The sequence below is a fragment of the Manis javanica genome, chromosome 10 (assembly GCF_040802235.1).
Source record: "Manis javanica isolate MJ-LG chromosome 10, MJ_LKY, whole genome shotgun sequence".
Taxonomy (NCBI): Eukaryota; Metazoa; Chordata; class Mammalia; order Pholidota; family Manidae; genus Manis; species Manis javanica.
In genome coordinates, this window is record NC_133165.1 from 92,109,250 (window position 1) to 92,130,822 (window position 21,573).

General features: G+C 35.4%; 1 protein-coding gene and 1 long non-coding RNA gene across 4 annotated transcripts in view; both read right to left on the minus strand.

Annotated features, from left to right (window-relative positions):
* The window catches only part of DCN (decorin), a 36,490-nt gene extending 19,834 nt beyond the window's left edge, over positions 1–16,656 (minus strand). Inside the window, exons 1-3 of one of the 3 annotated variants that reach the window (XM_017651380.3) lie at positions 16,453–16,656; positions 12,359–12,605; positions 245–357 (exon numbers count right to left, since the gene is read on the minus strand). In XM_017651380.3, coding sequence (XP_017506869.1) covers positions 245–357; positions 12,359–12,572 — 327 coding nt within the window. In that variant the 5' untranslated portion in view covers positions 12,573–12,605; positions 16,453–16,656. Of the gene's footprint in view, positions 1–244; positions 358–12,358; positions 12,606–13,364; positions 13,520–16,371; positions 16,390–16,452 lie in introns of those variants that run through there. The other 2 variants (XM_017651383.3, XM_017651381.3) reach the window with 2 other exon arrangements.
* A 2,822-nt stretch (positions 16,657–19,478) lies between these two features.
* Positions 19,479–21,573, minus strand: part of LOC140843816 (uncharacterized) — a 91,241-nt gene continuing 89,146 nt past the window's right edge. The window contains exon 3 of the long non-coding RNA XR_012121773.1: positions 19,479–19,624. This is a non-coding gene — a long non-coding RNA (uncharacterized lncRNA). The remainder of the gene's footprint in view (positions 19,625–21,573) is intronic.

Sequence of the window (21,573 nt, forward strand, 5' to 3'; positions counted from 1 at the left end):
ACTTTTTAGGAAGTAAATGGTAAAGAAATATAGGGTAGATACAATTAGCCTATTTTTTAATGGTTAATTTACATGGGTTAATGAATATGATTCTTTGCTTCCCCACCACCCCCTAAAAGAGACATTAATACACACTTATGTGCTTATTTATTACCATACAGTACTCTTGGCCTTAGCTAAGTTTGTTTGTAAAATACTTTGAGTCAAATCTTGTTATAACTCAAAAAAAAAAAAATTTTCTTACATGAAGGTTCTTCAGGTTCTTAAAGTCCCCATCTTTGATTTCAGTAATTTTGTTGTTTTGCAGGTCCAGCAGCGTAGTGTCAGGGGGAAGATCTTTTGGCACTTTGTCCAGACCTACCATGGGAGTAAAAGTAGTGTAGTCAGTAAAAGGGACCTATGACTACAAACAGACTATAGAACATGTGTTTACAAAGAAATCAAGGTGGCAACAATAGTTTCACCACTACAGTATTTTTCTTCTAGGAATTATATCAACTGAAGTTTCAAATATCTGCTGTACGTTTTCTAACGAAGTCAAATTTTTAAAAAATGACTGATTTCCCCATGTAATTACTCTTCTACGTAAAAGGAAAACTTATATTTTGTAAGGGTATGGCTCAAATTTCTCTGTGCGCAGTATGCTTTAACTCATTGGTCTTGTTTTAGGAAGTAATTGATAAGTGTTAAGTGTGAGTGATTTGTAAATCTATACCTTTCTACATAAATATCCTGTTAATAGAGAAGAGCTTTAGCCAAATCATCAGGTACAGGTCCTTTTGACCTAACTTAACACTGTCACTGATCTATATTTAAAATTAAAATTATGTGAACATACAACCAAGTTATGTCAATAACTAATAGATATGTGGCTAATTAGAGTAAAATAAACAAAATTTGTTCATGTAACATCTCTTAAGTGTGTTATATGAAGCATTACTTTCAGACTTTAGCTCTAGGTAACTGAGTTAATTGTTTTAGTTTATAAATATAAACTCATTGAATAGCCAAATACTCTATAGTATTAAAACATGTCCATAGTCAATTAGATGTATAAGAATGAACTACTTTTATTCAAAAGGTATGATAATTTAAATAAATCATCATCATGAATGTTATTGGGGAAAAATAATAAATGATACAGCCTTTTTACCTTTCTCTCTTCCATTGGCTGTTCCATATTGACATAGGAAGTTAAGCAAAAGATTGATATTCTATTAACTCAGATTCATGTGATCATTTCTATATTTTAAGATTGCATAACATAAGTACATATTTTTCAGCAAGAACAAGACAGAAGTTGCCCACATCCTCATGGAAAACATAATTAATCTACAGTTTATAATTAAGAAGAAAATTGCAACAGGGTATATAATAACTGCTATGTTGGGAAGATACCTTTCCAATTTTGCATCTTATGTAAGTGAATACTGATTAATCATGGTAGCCATATTCTTACCTTCATGTCTCAGGAAAATTACAGAAAATGTATCTGAAATCACCTACCTTCTAGTTCTTTCCAAGTAAATTTTTGTTCAGATCATCCCTGCTCTGTTGATAAAAAAAGCTACTTCCCAATTTAGTGACCGACTAACATTTTACATTTGAATATCAAAGTGCAGGTAATTCTAAACAGGCATAAGTACATTCCAAGAACTTGCTACAGAAACAATTCACAGAGAAATAACAAGAATATAGTGTTTCCAGTGACAAACAGCAAACCACCAGAACAGATACATTGTAGGAGGATATTTAATTGCACTATGTGGTTGTGATCACTGCCATTTTCAGAAATGTCAGTTTGCTAATTTCATGCAATTAGGAGAGGTAGACTTCTGCCAAGTCTTTGATAATTAGCACTCTCCAACCAAGAAACCCACATTTCCTTTCATCTGCAAAAAGTTACTGCCTACATTTCATCATTATTTCATGGTCTTTGTCAAAGTCTTCATTTCCACTCAGGCTTACCTACTCTTATACATTGTTGAACTTACATTCTATAGGCTCTCTTAACATTTGTTCAATGCCATAGTTGCAGATACATTTCAGATGTGAAGAGAAAAAATGATAAATCTGGATGGCTGGCAATTTTGGTTATGTTGTCATCCTAGAATTTTATAACAGCCAGAATTGCTGCAGGTGAATTATATACATTATTTTTTTGAAGAGTTAGCATTAAAAAAATCTTTAGGCTTGTGATCTTTTGTAGTTTAGTTCTTATAGAGTCATTTTAATAATCAAAATCATAGCCCTACACTCTTCTCTGAATTACTAGTAAACTCATATCCATTCTGAGGATTTTATACATCAGTATTTTATTATTAAAATGTTGTGTACTTTCACAGTTTATAAAAAAATTGAAAACGTTATTACCTTATTTACCTCACAATAATCCAATGAGGTAGGTAAGATTGTACGATAATTTCATTTTTCCAGATGATATTTTGTATGATAGTATGACAGTGTGATAATTTTATTTTTCCAGCTATAATGACATGAACAAGCTAGGAGGAACAAAATGGAGCATAGTAGACAAATCTCCTGGCTTCCAACAGGATATTGTCTTCCATCATATCTATCTGTATCCACAACAAAAATTATTCTGATATCAGACACAACAAATATTCTGTACATTCAAGGGCATTGAGTTGTTAACTAGTTTGCTCAACAACTATCAGCAGAGCAAAGAGGAAAATTATCCCAGTTATGAGTTCTTAGAATGCCAGAAAGGGAAGGACCACTAAGTATCAGCTAGTCTGCGCTGCCCCGGTGCTCATCAGATAGATCCTGGGACAAGGTTCCTATCAGTCAATGTCAAAATCGGAAGAAAATGAGGGCAATGTGATTGGTCTGAATATAAATTACACATGTGCACACACTCACATAGACACATACACATTCATACACACACACACAAACATTTCTGAGACTTGCTCCCGTCTTCATTTTAAAAACACTTCTTTAAAAAAGGGATTCTGATAGCAGATGGCAAGTTATTGTTATTTTACTGAATTTGGTTTTGACCTTAATAAGAAACTAACTTGGTTGACATTCAAAAATTTTTACTTGTCCCAGAAATCAGATAAATTCTAAGCTAGTCCAATACTGTCTTTTCATACATAAATAAATGAAACCCAATTAAGTTAAATGGCTTATTTGAGGTGCTTTGTGGCTAAAATGTTTCTTGACTAAAGCCAAAAACAATATGGTATTGGGTCTTCACTCTAGAACTATCCAATATGCCTTTTATGCATGCAAACATTGTGCACATTTTTAAAAGATGCTGATCTACACTGTCCCTTGAACAGGCGGTGCTTACTCGTAGCTACTCATTTTTGTTCATAAAACTTATGTTTGATGGAATACTCCACCCACTTTTTCCTCTTACTTCCATTCTAACAGTCCTTTATGATGTACCCACTTAACTTCCCTCATCTATGATAATCATCCTCACAATGCCACGTGGTGATAATCACTCCTTGCAAACTCCTTATCTATATGTTTATGATAGATTGTCCTGCATTTCAGTTGTCTTTCTTTTCTGTAAGTTCTGGGTAAGCAGGGACAAATGAGTATATTTTCACCAACACTTGATCTTACTGCTTTACACACAGAGGTTAGCTTTCTGATTGATTAGTTTTAAAATCCATCTGTCCTGTTGTTCCATGGTGCAAAGTTCACGGTCATGGCTGCAAAATCTTTTCATCAATGTTTTGTTACAATCATCTCTTCATATCCTGCTTTCATAAAGGTTCTTATTTTTCCTCAGAAGTATTAGGATACAACTGCTTATAATAATCATAATTTACTTCTGAATCTTGGTTAGCCATGAACATTTTAGAAATCAATGTTACCAGCAAATATATCATCCCTATTATCTGCACCTGAAAAATTCTCACTTTCTTCTGTCCTTGATGGACTTGTAAAGAACTTTTTTGTCCAATATGTGCCTGAAGAAAGCCACCTTTTCTGTCCCATATGGCAACAGTGATCCAATGGTAAGAGTTTCTTTGCATAACATATATTTCTTGTAGGGAAGGATTAATTATAAGCCTTTGGGTAGAGAAACAGACCATCATTTATGGATTAGTATTGTCAAAAGCAAACAATCAAGCAAATAATTGATACTGAATCTAATTAAGCCTGTAGATGTAATTCCCCATTAATAAGAAATAGAAAAGTCAAGGGATATGCCAAAGTCTTATAAAGAAATGGATTCAATAAAATCCCAATTTCTTCAACAAATAAACTTCAGGGGCAAATGAAGAAATGTTGGTGAAACTATAGTTAAAAGAGACTTAAGAGCTATTTATATATTTAAATGTATGTACTTCATTTAGACCCTGAGTCACACAAACAGACTGTGAAATGAAACAATCTGAGGTGATTGAAAATGTATACATTGGATGGATATTTAATGATATTAAGAAATTACTTTAAATTTTAGATGTGATCTGGTTGTTATGATGGTATTTTTTAAGATTTTTAACTTTTCAGAGAAAAACCCTGCTACATTGTTAGATAAAATGATATGATATTTGGAATTTGCTTCAAGATAATATGGAAGGGGAAAAGTGGGTGGGATATATAAGAAAATACCAGCATTAGTTGATACGTGTTGAAGTTTGGTGGGTACATGAGTCTTATTCTGTAGATCATGTATATTTACAAATGTTTCTATAACTTCTTTTTATTAGATTATTATTTGGATTTAATCCTGGTTCTTCCTGATCCTCAAGATCACTGGGCAAGTTGCTTAAGTGCTCTGTGTCTCAGTTTTCTGCATCTTTCACAGAATTTTTGTGAGAATTCAATAAGTGATTCCACAAAATAATACCCTACCATAGCATGTAGCAGGGTTCAATTATTGGTACCCATAATTGGTAACAACAAGGAGACGAGAGGGTGCAGTTGTAATTATCTTGCTGGTTGTTAGTCTGTGACAAAGTGATTGCTTTTTGGTTTGGGTTTTTTTTTTCTGTATAATACAATGATAACGCATGTTATCCTGAATGCTGAAATGTGTTTTGCAAATGTGTCACACATGGAGTTTTCATTTAAAGCTCTTGATCCTGGCTCGGCTTCTCTTGTCAGTCATGTGTGGCCGTGTTCATCACTGTGCCCATGAAGCTGAGGGTCTTTGGAGGGTTTGTCTACCGAGCTCCGCCTTCGGATGGCCACCCCTTGGTGTAGTAAGCACATGTTCCCCAGTGAATAATTAAACCCCCAAAAGCTATTCCTGGTCAATTGTGATTGAGATGCTTAAAAATTTTATTTCTATTAAAAACTATTTGAACTAAAACTAATCTTTAGGGAGTATAAAAACAGGCAGTTATTCTACCTTGTTTTGTCTTTATATGTGATTTTATCAACCGTATATGATTTTTAAGTAAATCGTCTCTTATTGATACTGATGTATTTTATAGTCATTCATAAAATGCTATGGAAAGTAAGATATTAAGCATTTTAAACAAGCTATAAATTAGCTAGGAAGAATTTGCTTCAAAGAAGATGTTTTACAATGGAAACAAAGCCTTGAAGATATGAATAAATGTCTTTCTTACAACATCAAGTAGAAAGGATAAGTAACCATGAAGTAAACTTGTAAATGAATTTGAATATAAATGATTTGACTTCTTAGGTAGTTTATAATTGTTAAGTGATGACCATTTTAGGGACATGTAATATCTGTGGACTTCCTCTGCATAATACATAATTTATTCTTATACTTCTCATTATAAATGTGTATAAATCTAAGCACTTGTGTAGATAACTCCATTTTCCAAAGATGGCATTGATTCTATCTCCCATGGTATATATTCTTATGCAACACAAACTTGTTCCAAACCCTATCAATAGTTGGAGTCAAATTCTCCTCCCTTCAAATCTGAGATGGCCTTATGATGTCTCTATGAACTAATAGAATATGGCAGAAGTGACATAACATGACTTTTGAGGATAGGGCAAAAAAGGTTATACAGCTGATACTCAATTCTTCTGGGACATTGGATCTGGGAGCAGCCAGGGGCTACATAGAAAGTTTGTCTTCATTGAGACCACCATGCTGGAGAGGCCACCGGGCACTCCAGGGAACAGAACAGCTGAGCTCACAGTCAAAGTGGCTCCAACTGCTAGTTGTGAGTGAGCTGTCATGATGTCCAGCCTAGCTACCCGCCACCCATGCTTATGGCCCCAGCCAACACCGGACTGCAAATGCACAAGAGACCCCAAGTGGGAACAGCCCTTCTGAGCCCTGCTAAAATTTCCTGTGCTTAGATCATGAGCAAAATAAAAAGTGTTTTTTAAGTTGCCAAGCTCTGAAGTAATATTTATTCAACAATAGTAACAGGAACAAAGTGTTTCCCTAAATATAATTTTTTTCAATAAGCATAATTTAACATAATTCAATTTATTAAAATACAATTATTTCCAAGGCTATACTGCATTATTTAGCTGCTCTACTAAGTTCTATAAAAGGAAATGTATCTTCCTTAAAATAGGGTTATTTATTAAAGTAAATAAAACTTAGCTTAGGATATTACCAAAAATTATTTCTAAAATAAAGACTAATAAGAATTGTAGATTTTTTTCTAGTTGTCCCCCCCAGTGATGAATAGCATTGTTCTGCTAGCAAATGTGAGCAATCTGGTAAACATCACTTTGGACAAAGGCCAGGTTGTCCTAAAACATTATGCTTTTTTTTTTCTGCCATGTGGCAGGGGTTCAAACTCCAAGATTGATTCTTACTGATTTCCCACAATATTTTTTTTCATAATTTTGTCTTCATTTAATAATTAGAACAATGCTGATACACTTCAGTTTTTGGCACATGACCAACATAATATGTAGGAGTCCCAGGTCCATGAAAAAACCCTTCTCTCAAGGCATGCATGCTTCCCTCTTGCTCTCTTAGAAACGACAATCTGACTGTGATGACAGCTGGATCAGTTTTGAGATAGAAGAGTCCCTCTTTCATTAGATTCTCTTTCCAAATGAACTGAAGGAAAGTTTAAGCTTACTGGTTTTACTGTCAACCTCTAAAAGAGTATAAAGAAAGGGTGGACGAAGGCTCCATGACTCCTGATTCCTAGTTGGTCATGTTCCCTCTTGTTTCCAGCTTGATGGAATCAAGAATGTTGTAAACTTACACCCTCATCCTAGCACTAAGCCAGGCATATGTTCATCCATTAAGAATTTATTGATGTTTGGGAGTCTACCAAGTGCAAAGCATTTTGTTGAGTTGAGATTCTACAAAATTAAATTATCCCCATGTTTCCCTTCTAGGAGAGAAAGTACATATTTACGTATGTAATGAAAAGATATTGAATAATTATTATATATGTATATGTAATTGATTATTATGGAATGCTCAAAGCCAATGTAGATTACAGTGAAAGCGCAGATGTAGACAGGCCGCAGAAATTGCCTCAAAGCAATCTGCAGACTGACTAAGTCAAGGGTTAATTCAATCCTGAGTGTTACAGCATAGCAGCTACAGTGCTTGCTCCTTTTATTAAGGCTGTATTGCAACGGGGTTCATTCTTCTTTATCCCCATTTGAAAGGAAATGTATAATCTTCTTGCTCCTCGTTTGAAGGCGAAAAGCTAAGATTATTTCCTCTTTTGCCCAGGGAGTTGATATTCCGGCTAACCTATTCCCACCCCGTCCTCCCGAGCCAAGGATGATCCCCCAGAGGAGGCCGCATCGCAGCTGCAGTCTAACCAAATGCCTTGATCCCACACAGCTGCCTCTCTCTTCCTCCTGGGACTGAGAAGGAAACCAGGGCTATGTCAGGTCTCAGTCAGGTCAAGGAGACAGACGCTTCCTTTGGCCTCTGACTCCTCTCTCAGGGTCACATGAGCATTCCTCTTGCTTCATCTGAGGAGCTGTCCTACTCCACCCCTACCCATACCCATAATTTAGGCAATGCACTGGACATGCTCTGCACACAGCCTCCTTCCTGTACCATGTCTTAGAGACTCTCTTTTGATCCATTTGAAACTCTGAATGAGGGTCACCTGTGTCCTTGCTGCTCAAGAGCCAGACATAAACTATGAAAGCAACTGAGCTTCCAGAACTGCCCCTCTACAAAATAGCCCTAATTTATTCTTCTGGGTGGATTTCATGGAAGAATTCTAACTCACGAATAAGATTTTCTTCCAGAGAATCAATTTTCCCAGACAAGAGACAAGCTGTGGCATATATGTCCTAAGCAAATTTTCACCAGCTGAAGCAAAATGATTATGAAGAAGAAAACTAATCTATGCAATTTAAAGGATTATACTTTTTTCCTGAGATTTTTAAAACTAAAATATCCTTTGTAATGAGGTAAAAGAATGCTTTTAAATGGTGACATAAAGTGTTACATCCTCTGGCGTGATTTTAGAGAGTGAAATATGTGGATTGTGAATCATTTTTACTATAAAATAGCCAAATGCTTAGTTGTTCTCCATTAGAAGTTTGAAAGGAATAATGTTTGGAGAATGGTGAATTGCTTGATAATTGTGCAATTTTCTAATTCTTGCTATTCACATCTGGAGGTGATGTGGCCCTTTTTGGGAGGGAGCAGGGAGAAGGTGCATGTTGACAAGCCATAGGATTAAAAGGGATTCTCAATTTCAAAGAAAAATAGAACTTTATGAGAAATAGCCTCATGTTATTAGCCAACTTTGTGTGAAATGGTTAACTGAATAGGACAGTTACTATGAGAAACATTTTTACAATTAAGTTCTATTTTTATCTAGTGAAGTAAGATATATTCCCATTTATCCAATGAAGACACTAAAAAAGTCATAGGTAGTAAATGGTAAAGGAGGACTTTAGTTCAGAGGTATTGAACTGCGTAACCCAAGTTCTTTCCACTGTTAAGTAATTTCCAAAGGTATTTCAACTCTTTTGAAAATTGTTTATAAGAAATGTCTCAATAACATCTTCTTTTCTATGGAAGAATCATAAAAATGATGCATATGTTCATTTCACTTGTCAGAATTGATCTGCCTTTCAGCAATAAGATGCAAGTCAGTACCAAATAGTGCTACTTGCTGACACTTGGTCCACAGATGAATTGCTAAGCCAGAGTATACAAGGAAGAACACCATCTTCCTTCAAGATCCTAAGTACATAAAGACAGAGCATCCAATCACAGGATCAATATTAGGGCTTTTTAAAAGATTTGACAAGAATGAGTTACATCATGAATTTATTACTTTCAAGTAACCCATAGATTTTAAATTTGTTAAGTATGTTTACTTTTATATTGTTATTTCTCCTAAGTACTATAATTAAAAGTGAATTGTTTTATGTCTAAGAAGATGGATAAAGAAAGAAGACAAGATACGGGTCTTCTAAAATTCTAGTTCAAACGACAAGCTAAATTACAAGTTCAGGCAAACAACTTGACCAGTATCCATGGAGAATTCATTTCTTTCTTGGACAGGCTAAAATATATATTTACCTTCTCAATCCCCATGCTCACATTACAATGCTATTCTATAAGTTGGAACTAGGGACTAAAACAGTCAATGTACCTTTTTAACACCTTAAATTTTCCCATGGGCTAATTGTTTAATTTTAATTTCATAGTTCTTACATCTAAGCTTTGAAAGAACTGTTTAAAATTTTGATGTTCTCTACCTTTGTCAGAAATACTTCATGGTTGCAAAAATAGTAAACGTTTTAAAAAGAAATATTTGTTTACATTAAACTTTAGACAAAGGACTGCTATCCTTCAGCAAGTAGTGCTTAGTTGCTCATTAAAAACTCTGGCAAGTATAATCCTTAAGAAAGCATTAGCCTTTGGTACAGATAAACATTCACATTTCATGTTCAAATCACCAGAAAACTTAAAACAAAAAACTGTTACCTTAACTATGACTGAGGTCACCATTTCTCCTTCCTTGTTTTTTTTGTTTTTTTTCTACTCTTCTTTCATCTTTTACAGCATATAATCATCACATAGAAAAATATATTGAGCCTCTACAATGAGCCAGACACCTTACACAGAAAATCAGATCTCTAAGGCTGCCTGTGATTTTTCTGCAGATGAAGTTGACAAGGCTCTGAATAGCTTGCCAAGATCATAAGATAAGCAGACGTTAGATAAAAGTTAAAAATATAAATAGTGTTTTCTTTAAAGGCAAGCAGACTGCTCTTCCTTTTAAAAAAGGTATTTCCTGGTTTAGAAATATCTGATCAAAATTTTTGACAGTATATTTAAATATGCATTGGTGAATCGATAGAAACTTCAAGTAGCTTGGATGACCATTGCTCATAGGAATTCAGTGCTCTAATATGGTTCCCCAAACAAATCATTCTTTCAATCTTACTTACTTCTTTTTCATATAATGTCAGTAATCCTAAAGGAATTACACACTCCCTGGGCTCTTAGAGAAAAGATAAGATGTAGAAAACTTTCTCATCTAAAAATAACACAAAGTAAACAAAACAAAACAATAATAAGGACAACAGAACTGTATCATGAGATACCCAAGTCAATGAACTTGATGTTTCCTGACACTGCATATTTCTGTTTAGTTTTGAGCAATAGATTTGGGCCTTTTACATGATAGACAATTGCAAAACTGTCCCAGTGCTGTCGTCAGAGTAATGCTTCATGAGCTATTTATCACACAAGGAAAATAAAATTGTATTTATGGGAACTTAAACTTCAGTGAGGTGCCGGGACAAGTTTTTCTTCCCTAGAAATATCGACTCTTCATTGCTGATAATATAGCTAGTGGGAGTAGTCATGAATTCTTTTAACCTTGTTCTCAGAGTCTAAGTGAGATTTAACTTGCATGACGTTTCTTAGAAACTCAGATCTTTTACTAATTTTTGAGGAAGTTTGACTAGTATATCCATCATATGCTGATTCCTTTGTTCAGATACTTTCAACCCATTATTTTCCTGCCTAGGCCAGTACTGTGATGCAAAATCTAGATGCTTATAAGAGTTTTTGTAGAACTTGATATCAGTCAAATCTCCCATAGAGTGAATATACAATCCAAATAAGAAATAATCACCCGCAGTAGCGTGTCAGACCCACAAGAGCAGAGACATTATTTGTCTTCCTTATTCCTTTCTCCTCAGGCCCTAGAACAGATCTGACCCACTATGGGCTCTTGATATATTTACTGAATGAATGAACAAATGAATGAATGAATCCCGTGGAATCATCGTGTAGCCTTTTAAAAGTCTTTGTGCACCCCTTTCATTTGGGTTTTAAATGGCTATACAACATATGCCAGCATGGAAGGAGCTATCTGAAAGTGTTTTTCACTTGTTACTATTTAACATTTTAACATTTTGCTGGGTTCCTGTATGTAGTTTATTTCAACTGTACAAGTTAGTGGTATTTTTTTTTTTTTTTCACTGCAGAATACTTGTAGAAAGCATGTTCTGAAAAAATACAGGGCTTTCTAAAAGAAGTGCCTTACTACACTGTGGGGTTTCTTCCATGAGGAAATGCACCATGGCAGAATCATCCTGTGAGGACTTTTTTCTTTCCAATAAGAAAATAAATTAAAAGAAGAGAGGAATGTGAATCAGCTGCCATGTAAACTAAATTCATTCCCCTTTGGCCCATCTGCTGGGGCTTCAAACTTTCTGGAGATTTATCTTCTGAGTGTACTGCTCTTGGAATTTCCAGGCCAAATTTTTCTTGAAAGATGATAAATCAAACTGTACTTCGTGTTAGGCTAAAGATATATGCCCCAGGATTACACTGAGCATTTACACCTTATCTTAGATTTCCTTTGAAGCTTTCTAAAGAACATAAACAGCTAGATTACAAAATGCCAAAGGTAAAGGCAAATCTAGGATCTTGAGATTAAGGGAGTTTTTTGGTACTTGAAAGACAATTTTTTATTCTCAAAGTTTACTTGTTTTGCTTCTGATAACTCTGGCTATTTTACAAAAATTTAGTAATGTTCAAATTCTGTTATCTGGGCTAAGCCAAGAGTAGAGAGATCATCTAGGTTTTCTTACTATCTAAGATTTCACAAAAGCAAAAATCATCCAATTAAAATAAGCCATCACTCTGGAATCATAGAACATAAGATACTGTTTTGTTTAAATTTTTATTTTACTCAAAGGAGACCATGAAGCTCAGAGGTGTGTTTTTTTAAAAGCGACTTGTCCAAGATGGCAAAGTGATGGAGCCCTGACTTAAACAAGAAAGCAAAAAAAGTCTCCTAACTTCAAAGGTTTCTATCCTCCTCTGCTTTTTTTCCTCCTCTATAGGTGGCACTGTCTCTCACGTTTGGAATTGCAGAGATTAAAAATGAAAATGCTAAATGCTCAGGGAAGCCATGACCGTGGATAAAACAAGGCAGGTCAAGAGATCCTGCAGCCCACTCACCCAAATCAGAACACTGGACAACTCGAAGATGGCATTGACAGCGGAAAGGACACACTGGTCCCAGAGGCTCTAAGTCAGTAACATCAGGACTGTGTTCCTCTGGGCCTATCCCAGAAGCTTCATCTTCTAGCATAAAGTCAAATAAGCCTCTCTGTTGAAACGGACCAGCCCAGGAAACTTGTGCAAGCAGGAGGAAAATGATAGTTGCCTTCATGATTTATCTCATGTATTTTCACAACAAAGGAACCTAGGAAACAAACAAAAGGTTTAGAGGAGTAGCATTGCCTAGTGAATAATGTGTTATTGTTTCTATAACACCCCATAGTAGAGTGAGCATAGAGAAAAGTATCATATGTTTAATTTATTGGTAGGAAGCAAGAAAAATTAGAAATATATTTAAAGGGTGATAAGGTACATTATAAAATAATTTGCACAGCTATTTCCTTATGAAGAGAAATTTGAGTATTATTTCAATCTGCTTGCTTGAATTTTGGGTCTGAGTTAAGATGATATATAAATCATGTCTTTTGCAAAGTGCTGATGCTGATAAATCATGCTGGAATTTTCAATGTTCACTCAACACAAGCCTTGCTACAGTCAACGTTTCTTCTATACACATGAAAGAACTCCTGTTCCTGCTTCAGAAGCCAGTCTCAACTCTCCATCCCACTGTAGTAATCTTGGCCCAGACCTTTCTCATCACTCCCTGAACTATCACAAGAACTTCCAACTGGTCTCAGCCTTGAATATTTCTATTCTAGGCCATCTCCCACTCTGCTGTCCAAGTCATTTCTAAAAATTCAATTTCATTGTTTTAATCTTCTACTGTAAACCCTCTGTTGGCTTCTCTTTCCTTGCCAACAAGGTCCACATACCGGGTGTTGCATGTAAGATCATTCACAATTTGATCCCAACATTTGAAACCTTATTGCTTTCAATCTTCTCTCCATCCCAGTCCCTGTCTCAACCCTGACACTCAAAGCTAGCTGCCATTTATAATACCTACCTTGTAAGACTGCTGTAAGGATAAAATGAGATAATGGGGTTCCCTTGTGTATTCTCTGGCACATCCAAATAGGATGCCGCTTCCTCCCTCTTCTCTGCTCCCAAAGCACAGTGTCCTTACCTCTTTTAAAGAACTTATCACATTATATTGTAATTTGTTTTGCGTGCTTGGTCTGCCCCCCATCCCCACAAGAAGATGTACTCCTTCAGGGCGTGTCTTATTATTCTTTGTTCTGTACCCAGGCCTTGCACAATATTTTGTACATAAATGACTCAGTTGTCTCTCAATTTATTAACAATACAAGTTACTCAATTTATTCCAAGCAAATAAGCAGTCTGATTTTTTAAAACACAAAGTTATCATTTTTCAATATCCAATTTCTAGCATAAGAAAGATATCAAGTCGAGAATCTCAATTTGCTATAAGCAAGATTCACTTTTAATGATAAATCTATTGGCCAGTTTCTCAAGCTGATCATTTTTAATAAACCAATAAACACGTATGGAAAATCCTATCTTATTTTTATATGACTTATATGTTATTTGGTTTTACCAATAAGGCTATTTTGTAAACAAACAAAAAGTGCAATTTCAACAAATCCATGAATATCCATTCATACAATAGACACTTATAGATATATAATCTATTTTATTAAGTTGGTTGTTTCAGCTGAAATGAACTAAATAAACCTGAATAACAAAAGTAGTTGATCATGTAGACATCAAGCAATCTATTTTTGAGCGGATATATTTTAAAATCCCACTGAAACTGGTCTTTCCAAAGCATATTATCTGTAATCATCTCTACTTTGAATTGTACACATATAAGAATCCATAGTAAAGCTCCACCTTTATAACTAGAATTAATTATTTTCAGTCATTCTTCAATTGTAGCACATGCAAAAAGAAAAGTGAAGAAAAAAAGAAACTTTGCATGCCTTAACCTTTATGTATTTCTTAAGTTTTTGCTTAAATCCACTAGAGAGGAACGTTTCTGCATTTTTTACACGTTTGTTCTATATATTTATTACTGAGCTATGTCTAAGGCAGCACATATACAATACACATTTGTGGCTTTTCATTTAAAAAATACCATGAAGACTATCATTCACACTGCCCCTTTAAGTTCAGTATCAGGTTTTCTCTAGGAGTGCTTCCACCCAGTTTCTGCATTGCTTTTTAATGGAGACCCTATTGTTTTGGCAGGATTCCTTTGGACGGAATCTAAGGGAGTGGTTTCTGTCTGTTTTACATTAAAATGTGATGTTTACGGTTTACCACAGCTTGCTAGCCTTGCATATTTAATGTCCTACAATTTTAGAAGAAAAATGATGCAAAGTAATTGCAGATTTAATAAATAGCATTGAAAATTAAGGCAGATGTCACTTTTTGATCTTTTCTCCAGAGCAGTGAATGCCTGGCTGTTTCACTAAACCCCAAAAGGGGAAGGAAATGTTGAGCATTGCTCAGAGGAATATTATCATTTATATTTGTTCACTCTTGTTAAAATGGTGCAAATTCTCTACACAATGTTCTTTTTGGTTGAAGCTAAATGCAAACAGGCAGCTTATAGCTCCCATTACTCATTTTATATCACTTTGGTGTGTGTGTGTGTGTGTGTGTGTGTGTGTGTGTGTGTGTGTGTGTGTGTGTGCATTTTAACCCTGAATGTCCTGGGAAATAATAACATGTCCAGAAAGTTTATACAAATTCCCACATGAAATAACTTCTTTGAAATTAGTGTCAGGAAGCTTGAAGGCTCAACATCTTAAAATAATTAATGGGGGCTGTTGATAACAACGATTTTTAAATCATTTTCTTCCTTCCTTAATAAATCAAAAAATAAAATAAAATAAACAAAAAACAGTGGTTGCCCATGCAGAAACCAAGGGGATTATTATTGTGATGACACACTTTTTAAATTTTACTGAAACTGTTTTAAGTATTCTCAAACAGGATGACTCTTTCCTAAATGCTAATGGCTAAGTATAATGTCACTGCTGCACCAAAATTCGTTGCTACAATTTATAAATGTTGAATCAAAAATAATACTTTATGGTTCTTTAAACTACTTCAGCCCATTCAATTAACTATACCATTCAAAGCAGCATCGGTCTGATGTCATTTATGCTTTTGGTGTGACTTTCAAAGTCAAAATTTAACCCTTAAGTGAAACTTTAAAATTAAAATATCCCACCATTGTGTGAATTCAAAACCTCAATAGTAATAGAAATAATTTAAAAATAATAAAAGCAACAGTGATCCTTAAATAAGGAGTACTATAAGAGGCATTTGGGTTTTTTTCTCGTCAAAACAGCAACAGCAAAAAAAAAAAAAAAAAAAAAAAAGCCACAGGTACTTAGACCACAGGGCGCCCACTTATCTAGTGTCATCATGTTACCTAGTTTTGAAATTAGAAAAATAACCTACACATGCATTTTATAGTGACGCATCTTACAATAAAATTTCTGCACTGAAAATACTGACTGGGTCTCTTCTTTACATGTAAGGAATTATGCAGCTAACTATGAGATTATCTTTAATTGTCAGCATAAATATTTTCAGTATTTATTTTCACCTCTGTGGTGATAATTTCTATTCTCTTCTAGGTTGTAGAAATAGGCATTAGACTTCTGCAGCTTATCACCAGAGTTCACTTCTCTGAGGTTTTAAATGTTCTCAAAGTACATAAGAATTCATGAGGGGAATAAATCCTTAAGTATATAACCTAACTACACACAGTTTGCTAGCCCAGAAAAATTTTTGTAAACACTTCCTAAAGAGACAAATATTTCATTAGTACAAATGCAAAAATATATTAATATACATAGCTATGGTGTTAGGTTATAGTTTCTCTAATTAACATTTTTGCAAGAACAGACAGAAAGAACTAAAACAATGCATTCAACCATTTTACCAAATACTTAACTTCTATTTTCAAGACTTGTTAACATGCTGTATAAAGATTATTAAAAGTTTAGAAAGATTTTCTCTCTTCTTTTTCTCACCAAATAATTCCTTTTGCTCTCAACTTGATCGAAGTTTTATTAGTCTGCAGCAGAGTTCAGGACAATTATTGAAAACCATACCTTTTAATCCGGGGATTTGCCACAGGAGCCCTCAGAGCTGAGATGTAATTACACTAAAAATTCAGCCCAAGCAAAAGAGTTTGCAGGTGTGGAAAGGAGGAGGGGGTAGGTGCTGCTCTGTGACTGTCACTAGGTTGAAAACCTCCTGCTTCTACTCCATAGCACAGTTAAAAAATAAGGTTTCTCTCAATGAACACAATCCGGCTGACACCCACATTAGATCATATGGTAATGATATGTCTCTTGTATTGTAGCCAGAAACTTTATCGGTCCTTTTTTCTCCCCATTTGCTTTATTCCTTTTGCAGCTGCTTAAGATTCTAAACAGTTTATGCAGTATAGTGGAGCGACTTGACTTGAAATTTGTTTTATTGTGTTGATTCATTTCCCTAAAACATTATAACTAAAGGGTTTGTTTCCCCACCCCCAAACCTACTCCACTATCCACCCTGTCTAGTCTTGTTTATCAGTAACATTTATTATACTCTAAAATAACAGTTTTTCTTTCTTTCAGGGTGTGTTAAGTCCAGCAAATGGAATGAAATTAATCTTGTGGTTATTTCAAATGTGGCCTGTGAAAATAAATGAGTAGTTTTATGTGAAAATACTCATTGAGATTCCTTCTTGCCTCGGGCTGTTTGTGAAAATTCAAGCATTATGCTATGGAGGTTTTCTATGTATTTTGAACATATTTCCAAAGTGTCCTGGAAGAAGGCCATGGCTTTATATGAAATGCATGTCACTTACAACTTTGATTACTCATAGCTTAAAATCTTTCTTGTCCACCAGTTTTTTTTTTAATAAAATACATAGATTTGTAGAAGTTTGGTCACAATTTAATTTAGCCTTTATATGACAATTTTGATGTTTATAGACTACACTTTTATGTAATCCAGAACTTTGAAAAGGAAATAGAGTCTATGGTTTGTTCCAAATTTCAGTAAATAGAAAAAGGAAAGTGTAAACACAAGGAAAGATATTTATTTAGCCCCTGGAAAGCTTTTTTGGAGGTTTTGTAATTCCCTTGCTGGATGCTGTTAGTTCTGTGTGTGTGTGTCTCTCTCTGTTTTGACTTGTACCTTTATGCTCTGGCCCTTAAGCTATTACCAGGTGGAAACTTGAAATCTACATCTGTGAAACATGAGAGGATAGCCTTCCCATCCTCCACCCTCCTTCCTTTCCTCCTCTGGCAATCTAAGTACACAATTCTACAATAAATATTCCTTTGCTTTAATGAAACTTGCAGGAATTAAATTATTGAGTGGGCCTCTGAAGGAGGGGATGGGTGCTGTCACATGATATTTTGCTTACTTCCCTAATTTTAGGACCCCACCCAATTCCTCCTTTCCTTGACATTTAATAACCACATACCTAGTTTAGAAAAAGTCATGTCATTTCCCCTGCACACTGGCACAAAGTTGATAATTCCCTTACCTGGAATCTATTAATTTCTCCTCTTGAACTTTTCTCGTATTTATGTTTTCTTATGATACGCAATCACTTCTTCATATTATGGTATATGTGTCTTATCTCAAGGGAGGAAACACATTGTCTTCATATTTGTAAAGTCCTTGTACCTAGTATAGTCATGGTATGTAGCAAATTCTCAAGAAATATTTGGTGAATGACTATATAACATAAAGACAGCCAGATTGTTGGCTACGGATCTGCTTTGCCCAGTCCTGGTTTGGATCTTATCAAAACCCAACCTAACTATAGCGTATATGATAAATAACATCAATATTTCTTACCAAAGGTTGGGGGTTAAGGGTATTAAAGAAAAAGGAGAAGTAGAACAGGAGGAGAAGACGACATCCTGTTTTGATGTGTGTATAGATCCTACTGGTACAAAACCATTTTGGTTAAGGTTCGTATCCAGGTTCTTCCTTCTGAAAGTAAGCCTTGTGTAATCAGACAACTTACTTAACCTCTCTGAGGCTCAGTGCCCATATATGTAAATTAGGTAAAAATTATTAATTCATCGTGTTGGCAAGAGGATGAAATGAAGCAACACATATAGAGCATAAATCAGAGCATGGCGCTGATAAATTATACTTCATAAACGTTAGCTTTTGTTTTCTGATGTGTGTCCCAGCAATCCTTGGAGGGAAGAGCAAGGGCAATCATTTTTACTATTTCCATTTTCAGACAAGAAAACTGAAGTCCAATGATCTGCCCGAGTTTACAGAGCTGGTAAGAAGCCCACAGAAGCAAATACCCAGGTCTTGTCACACCTAATCTTGTGTTCGTTACTATACTGTATTTTAATCAAGATCAGATTGTTAAGATGTATTAAACTAATTATTAAAATTCTTATATAGCAGGTCTTTGCAGACTAGTTTGAAAGCTGTCACAAGTTACAATGCTTTTTAACTCTTATGTTCATACAGGAACAAATAGTACCATTTTTTAAAATTTTAGTAAGAACCTCACTTCCAAAACCCCAAGGATTTTACCAAACATCATCTAACATAAAATCTGTGCCTTTAACCAGGTGTTAAGTTACCCGTAGTGTTGCACCCACTTTCATAAAGAAGTGACTAAGTCACAACACAGTCAGATGCAGGTAAGTCACAAAGCCCTGAGGCTATCATCAGCCTCCAGGTCTCTTGTGATATAATGCGAAGTAGAGCAATTTTGAGCCTAGAAGCAGTGTTTGCGCAGAGACTGCTGAAACTGACCCTGGATTGGAATGTTGGGGGCAGGGTTCACTGAAACCTTGGCTGCCCTATAGATATTTCAAATATTCAGATTCAGAGCACATACCACATCTGCTGTTAAAACCACTTAAACTGTGATTTCCACTGACAACCCACTCGTTAAAAAGGTAACTCTATTCTGCACGTTGTCAAAGTCCATTTCAAGGCTGGTCAGTCTTTCACACTGACGTCAAATACCAGGGATTTAAATTGTACCTGCATATTAAAGATGTGAAGGATGCCAGAGCTTCTAACGGTCTCCTTCTGACACCCTTTTATTTTCTAAGAGATCTGGAAGCAAGGGATTATCTTTACAAACCTGTGACTGGTTTACTCTTAGACTATCTCTTCAAAGTCAGGGAGGGACTGAAGTAGATTATCCCGCTCTCTGTTTTGCCACTCTGGACAGATTTTCTTCTTTAGCCAAGAAAGAAGGCTAGGGTGGAATTCTGGACAGCCTCAAATGCAGAATGCCTGGAAAGAAAATTTAGTAGTAGAAAACTATTAGCTTTACCATCTTTTTCCTTTCCTGCCACCACTCACCACTGCATTCAATGTCCTCAGGCCTTACTAAGTAACTTAACCTCTCTGTTCTTCAGGTTTTTAATCTATAAAATGTGGATAACCATAGTATTACCTATATCATGGGGTCATGGTGAGATTTTAAAAAGGCTCATACATAAAGCATTAGAATTGCGCCTGACACATGGCAAATAATATTTAAGTGATTTCCATCTGTTGCTTCCCCTCTTGTGGTGGTAGTTTTTACAAAGTTTCCTTGTGACACTCCAGTCCCAAGACCAGACTGCATCATCCCTTTCCTGACGCAAGGTGTTTTCTGCCCAGCAACTCAAGACATCACCTAAACCATGACATAGTTGGAAAAACAAAGACTTTGTGGTTAGAAAAGCTTGGGTTTAAATCTGTCCTTTGCCCTTGCTAACTAACTGTGAGCCTTCTTTTTGCATAACGTTTTACTGGGTTCCAAGTCCTGCTGAAATCCATTCATGGACTTTACAAGAATCCAGAGACTCCAGGTGAAGAATCCCTACTCTGAGCAATGAAGTAGAACCAGGAATAGACAAGCGGATGGTAAGTTATGAACTGAGATAGGGAAAAGGTATGAAGGTGTGTACCCCTCTTTCACCGTGAGGAGGTATTAAATTCCTTAATTCTCTCTTTTCCTGAACACTCAAGGGCATCTCTTTCATCAACTGCATTCAAGAGATTTACTGTTCTTTTCATAAAATTGATTCATCAGTTTGTGCTGGGACGAGAAGCCAACATTTATTGAATGTCTATGTAGTGTGTGCAAAGCACATACTTCTCTGTTAAATATAAGGAAATTTCCAGGAACCTATCAAACAGTTTATCAATCAATCAGCAAATACTGACTGAGGAACCACTATATTAATACTAGGCTTTCTGGAAGATTTCACAAAGCAAACAAACCATATATATACAGTCAATGACATTTTAGAGTTATTGTAACTGAAAACTTATAATGCACTATATAGTTATCATTCCTGGACAAAGTAAACAATAACATAATTAAAAATAATCATCTTAGCAAGTCAGAGGAGGGATGGAGATCACTTAACACATGGGTAGTTAGGTACGTGTTTATGGCAAATAAGGTACAATTTGAGCAGAATCCTAGGATAAAAAAGACCCTGAGAGGAGAGAGACAGCTTCTTTAGGCTGGTGAAAAAGCACTACTGAAATGTTGGCATGGGAAAGCAAGGGACAATAAATATAGGAACTGTGACTTAGGTGAATGCTTTCAAAGAAGCCATGAACTCTCTTATCATCCTTGAATATTCAATGACCACTGTCTGACACGTGGAAGTCAGACAATAAATGAATGTTTCATGATTATGGTAATAACTAAAGGGAGACAAGGAAGAAGAGGGTAGCATCTGACTGTCAAAGGACTTAGAAATTTCCCATGGGGCACTTATGCATCCATTTCATAATCATATGGTGATTAATATGAGCCATTACTGTACTAGCAGCTGAATGTTATCAAAGGTACTTGAATTAGGTAATAACATGATAAAAAATGTATTTTGGCAATTCGAATCTAGCATGTATATGCAGGATGGTGCAACTAGAATCACGGAAACTAGCTCAAAAGTTATTATTGCTTTAGTCTTGATGTATTAATATCCTAGTAAGAAGATGAACATGGGCTCCTGCTCAGAAGGTGATGTGGTACATTAAAGATAAATGTTTGGAGAATATTCTGTGTTAGGCACTCTGGTGTTCCTTAAAAGCATTATCTCAATTAAGACTCATGATAACCCTATCAGTTAGGCACTATCAAAATAACTTTTCATAATTTTAAAAGCACAGAGCTAAGGCTCCAAGAAACCATGTATTTCACCCAAGTGTTCTCTTTACCACTCCAAGAGCTGCTTTTG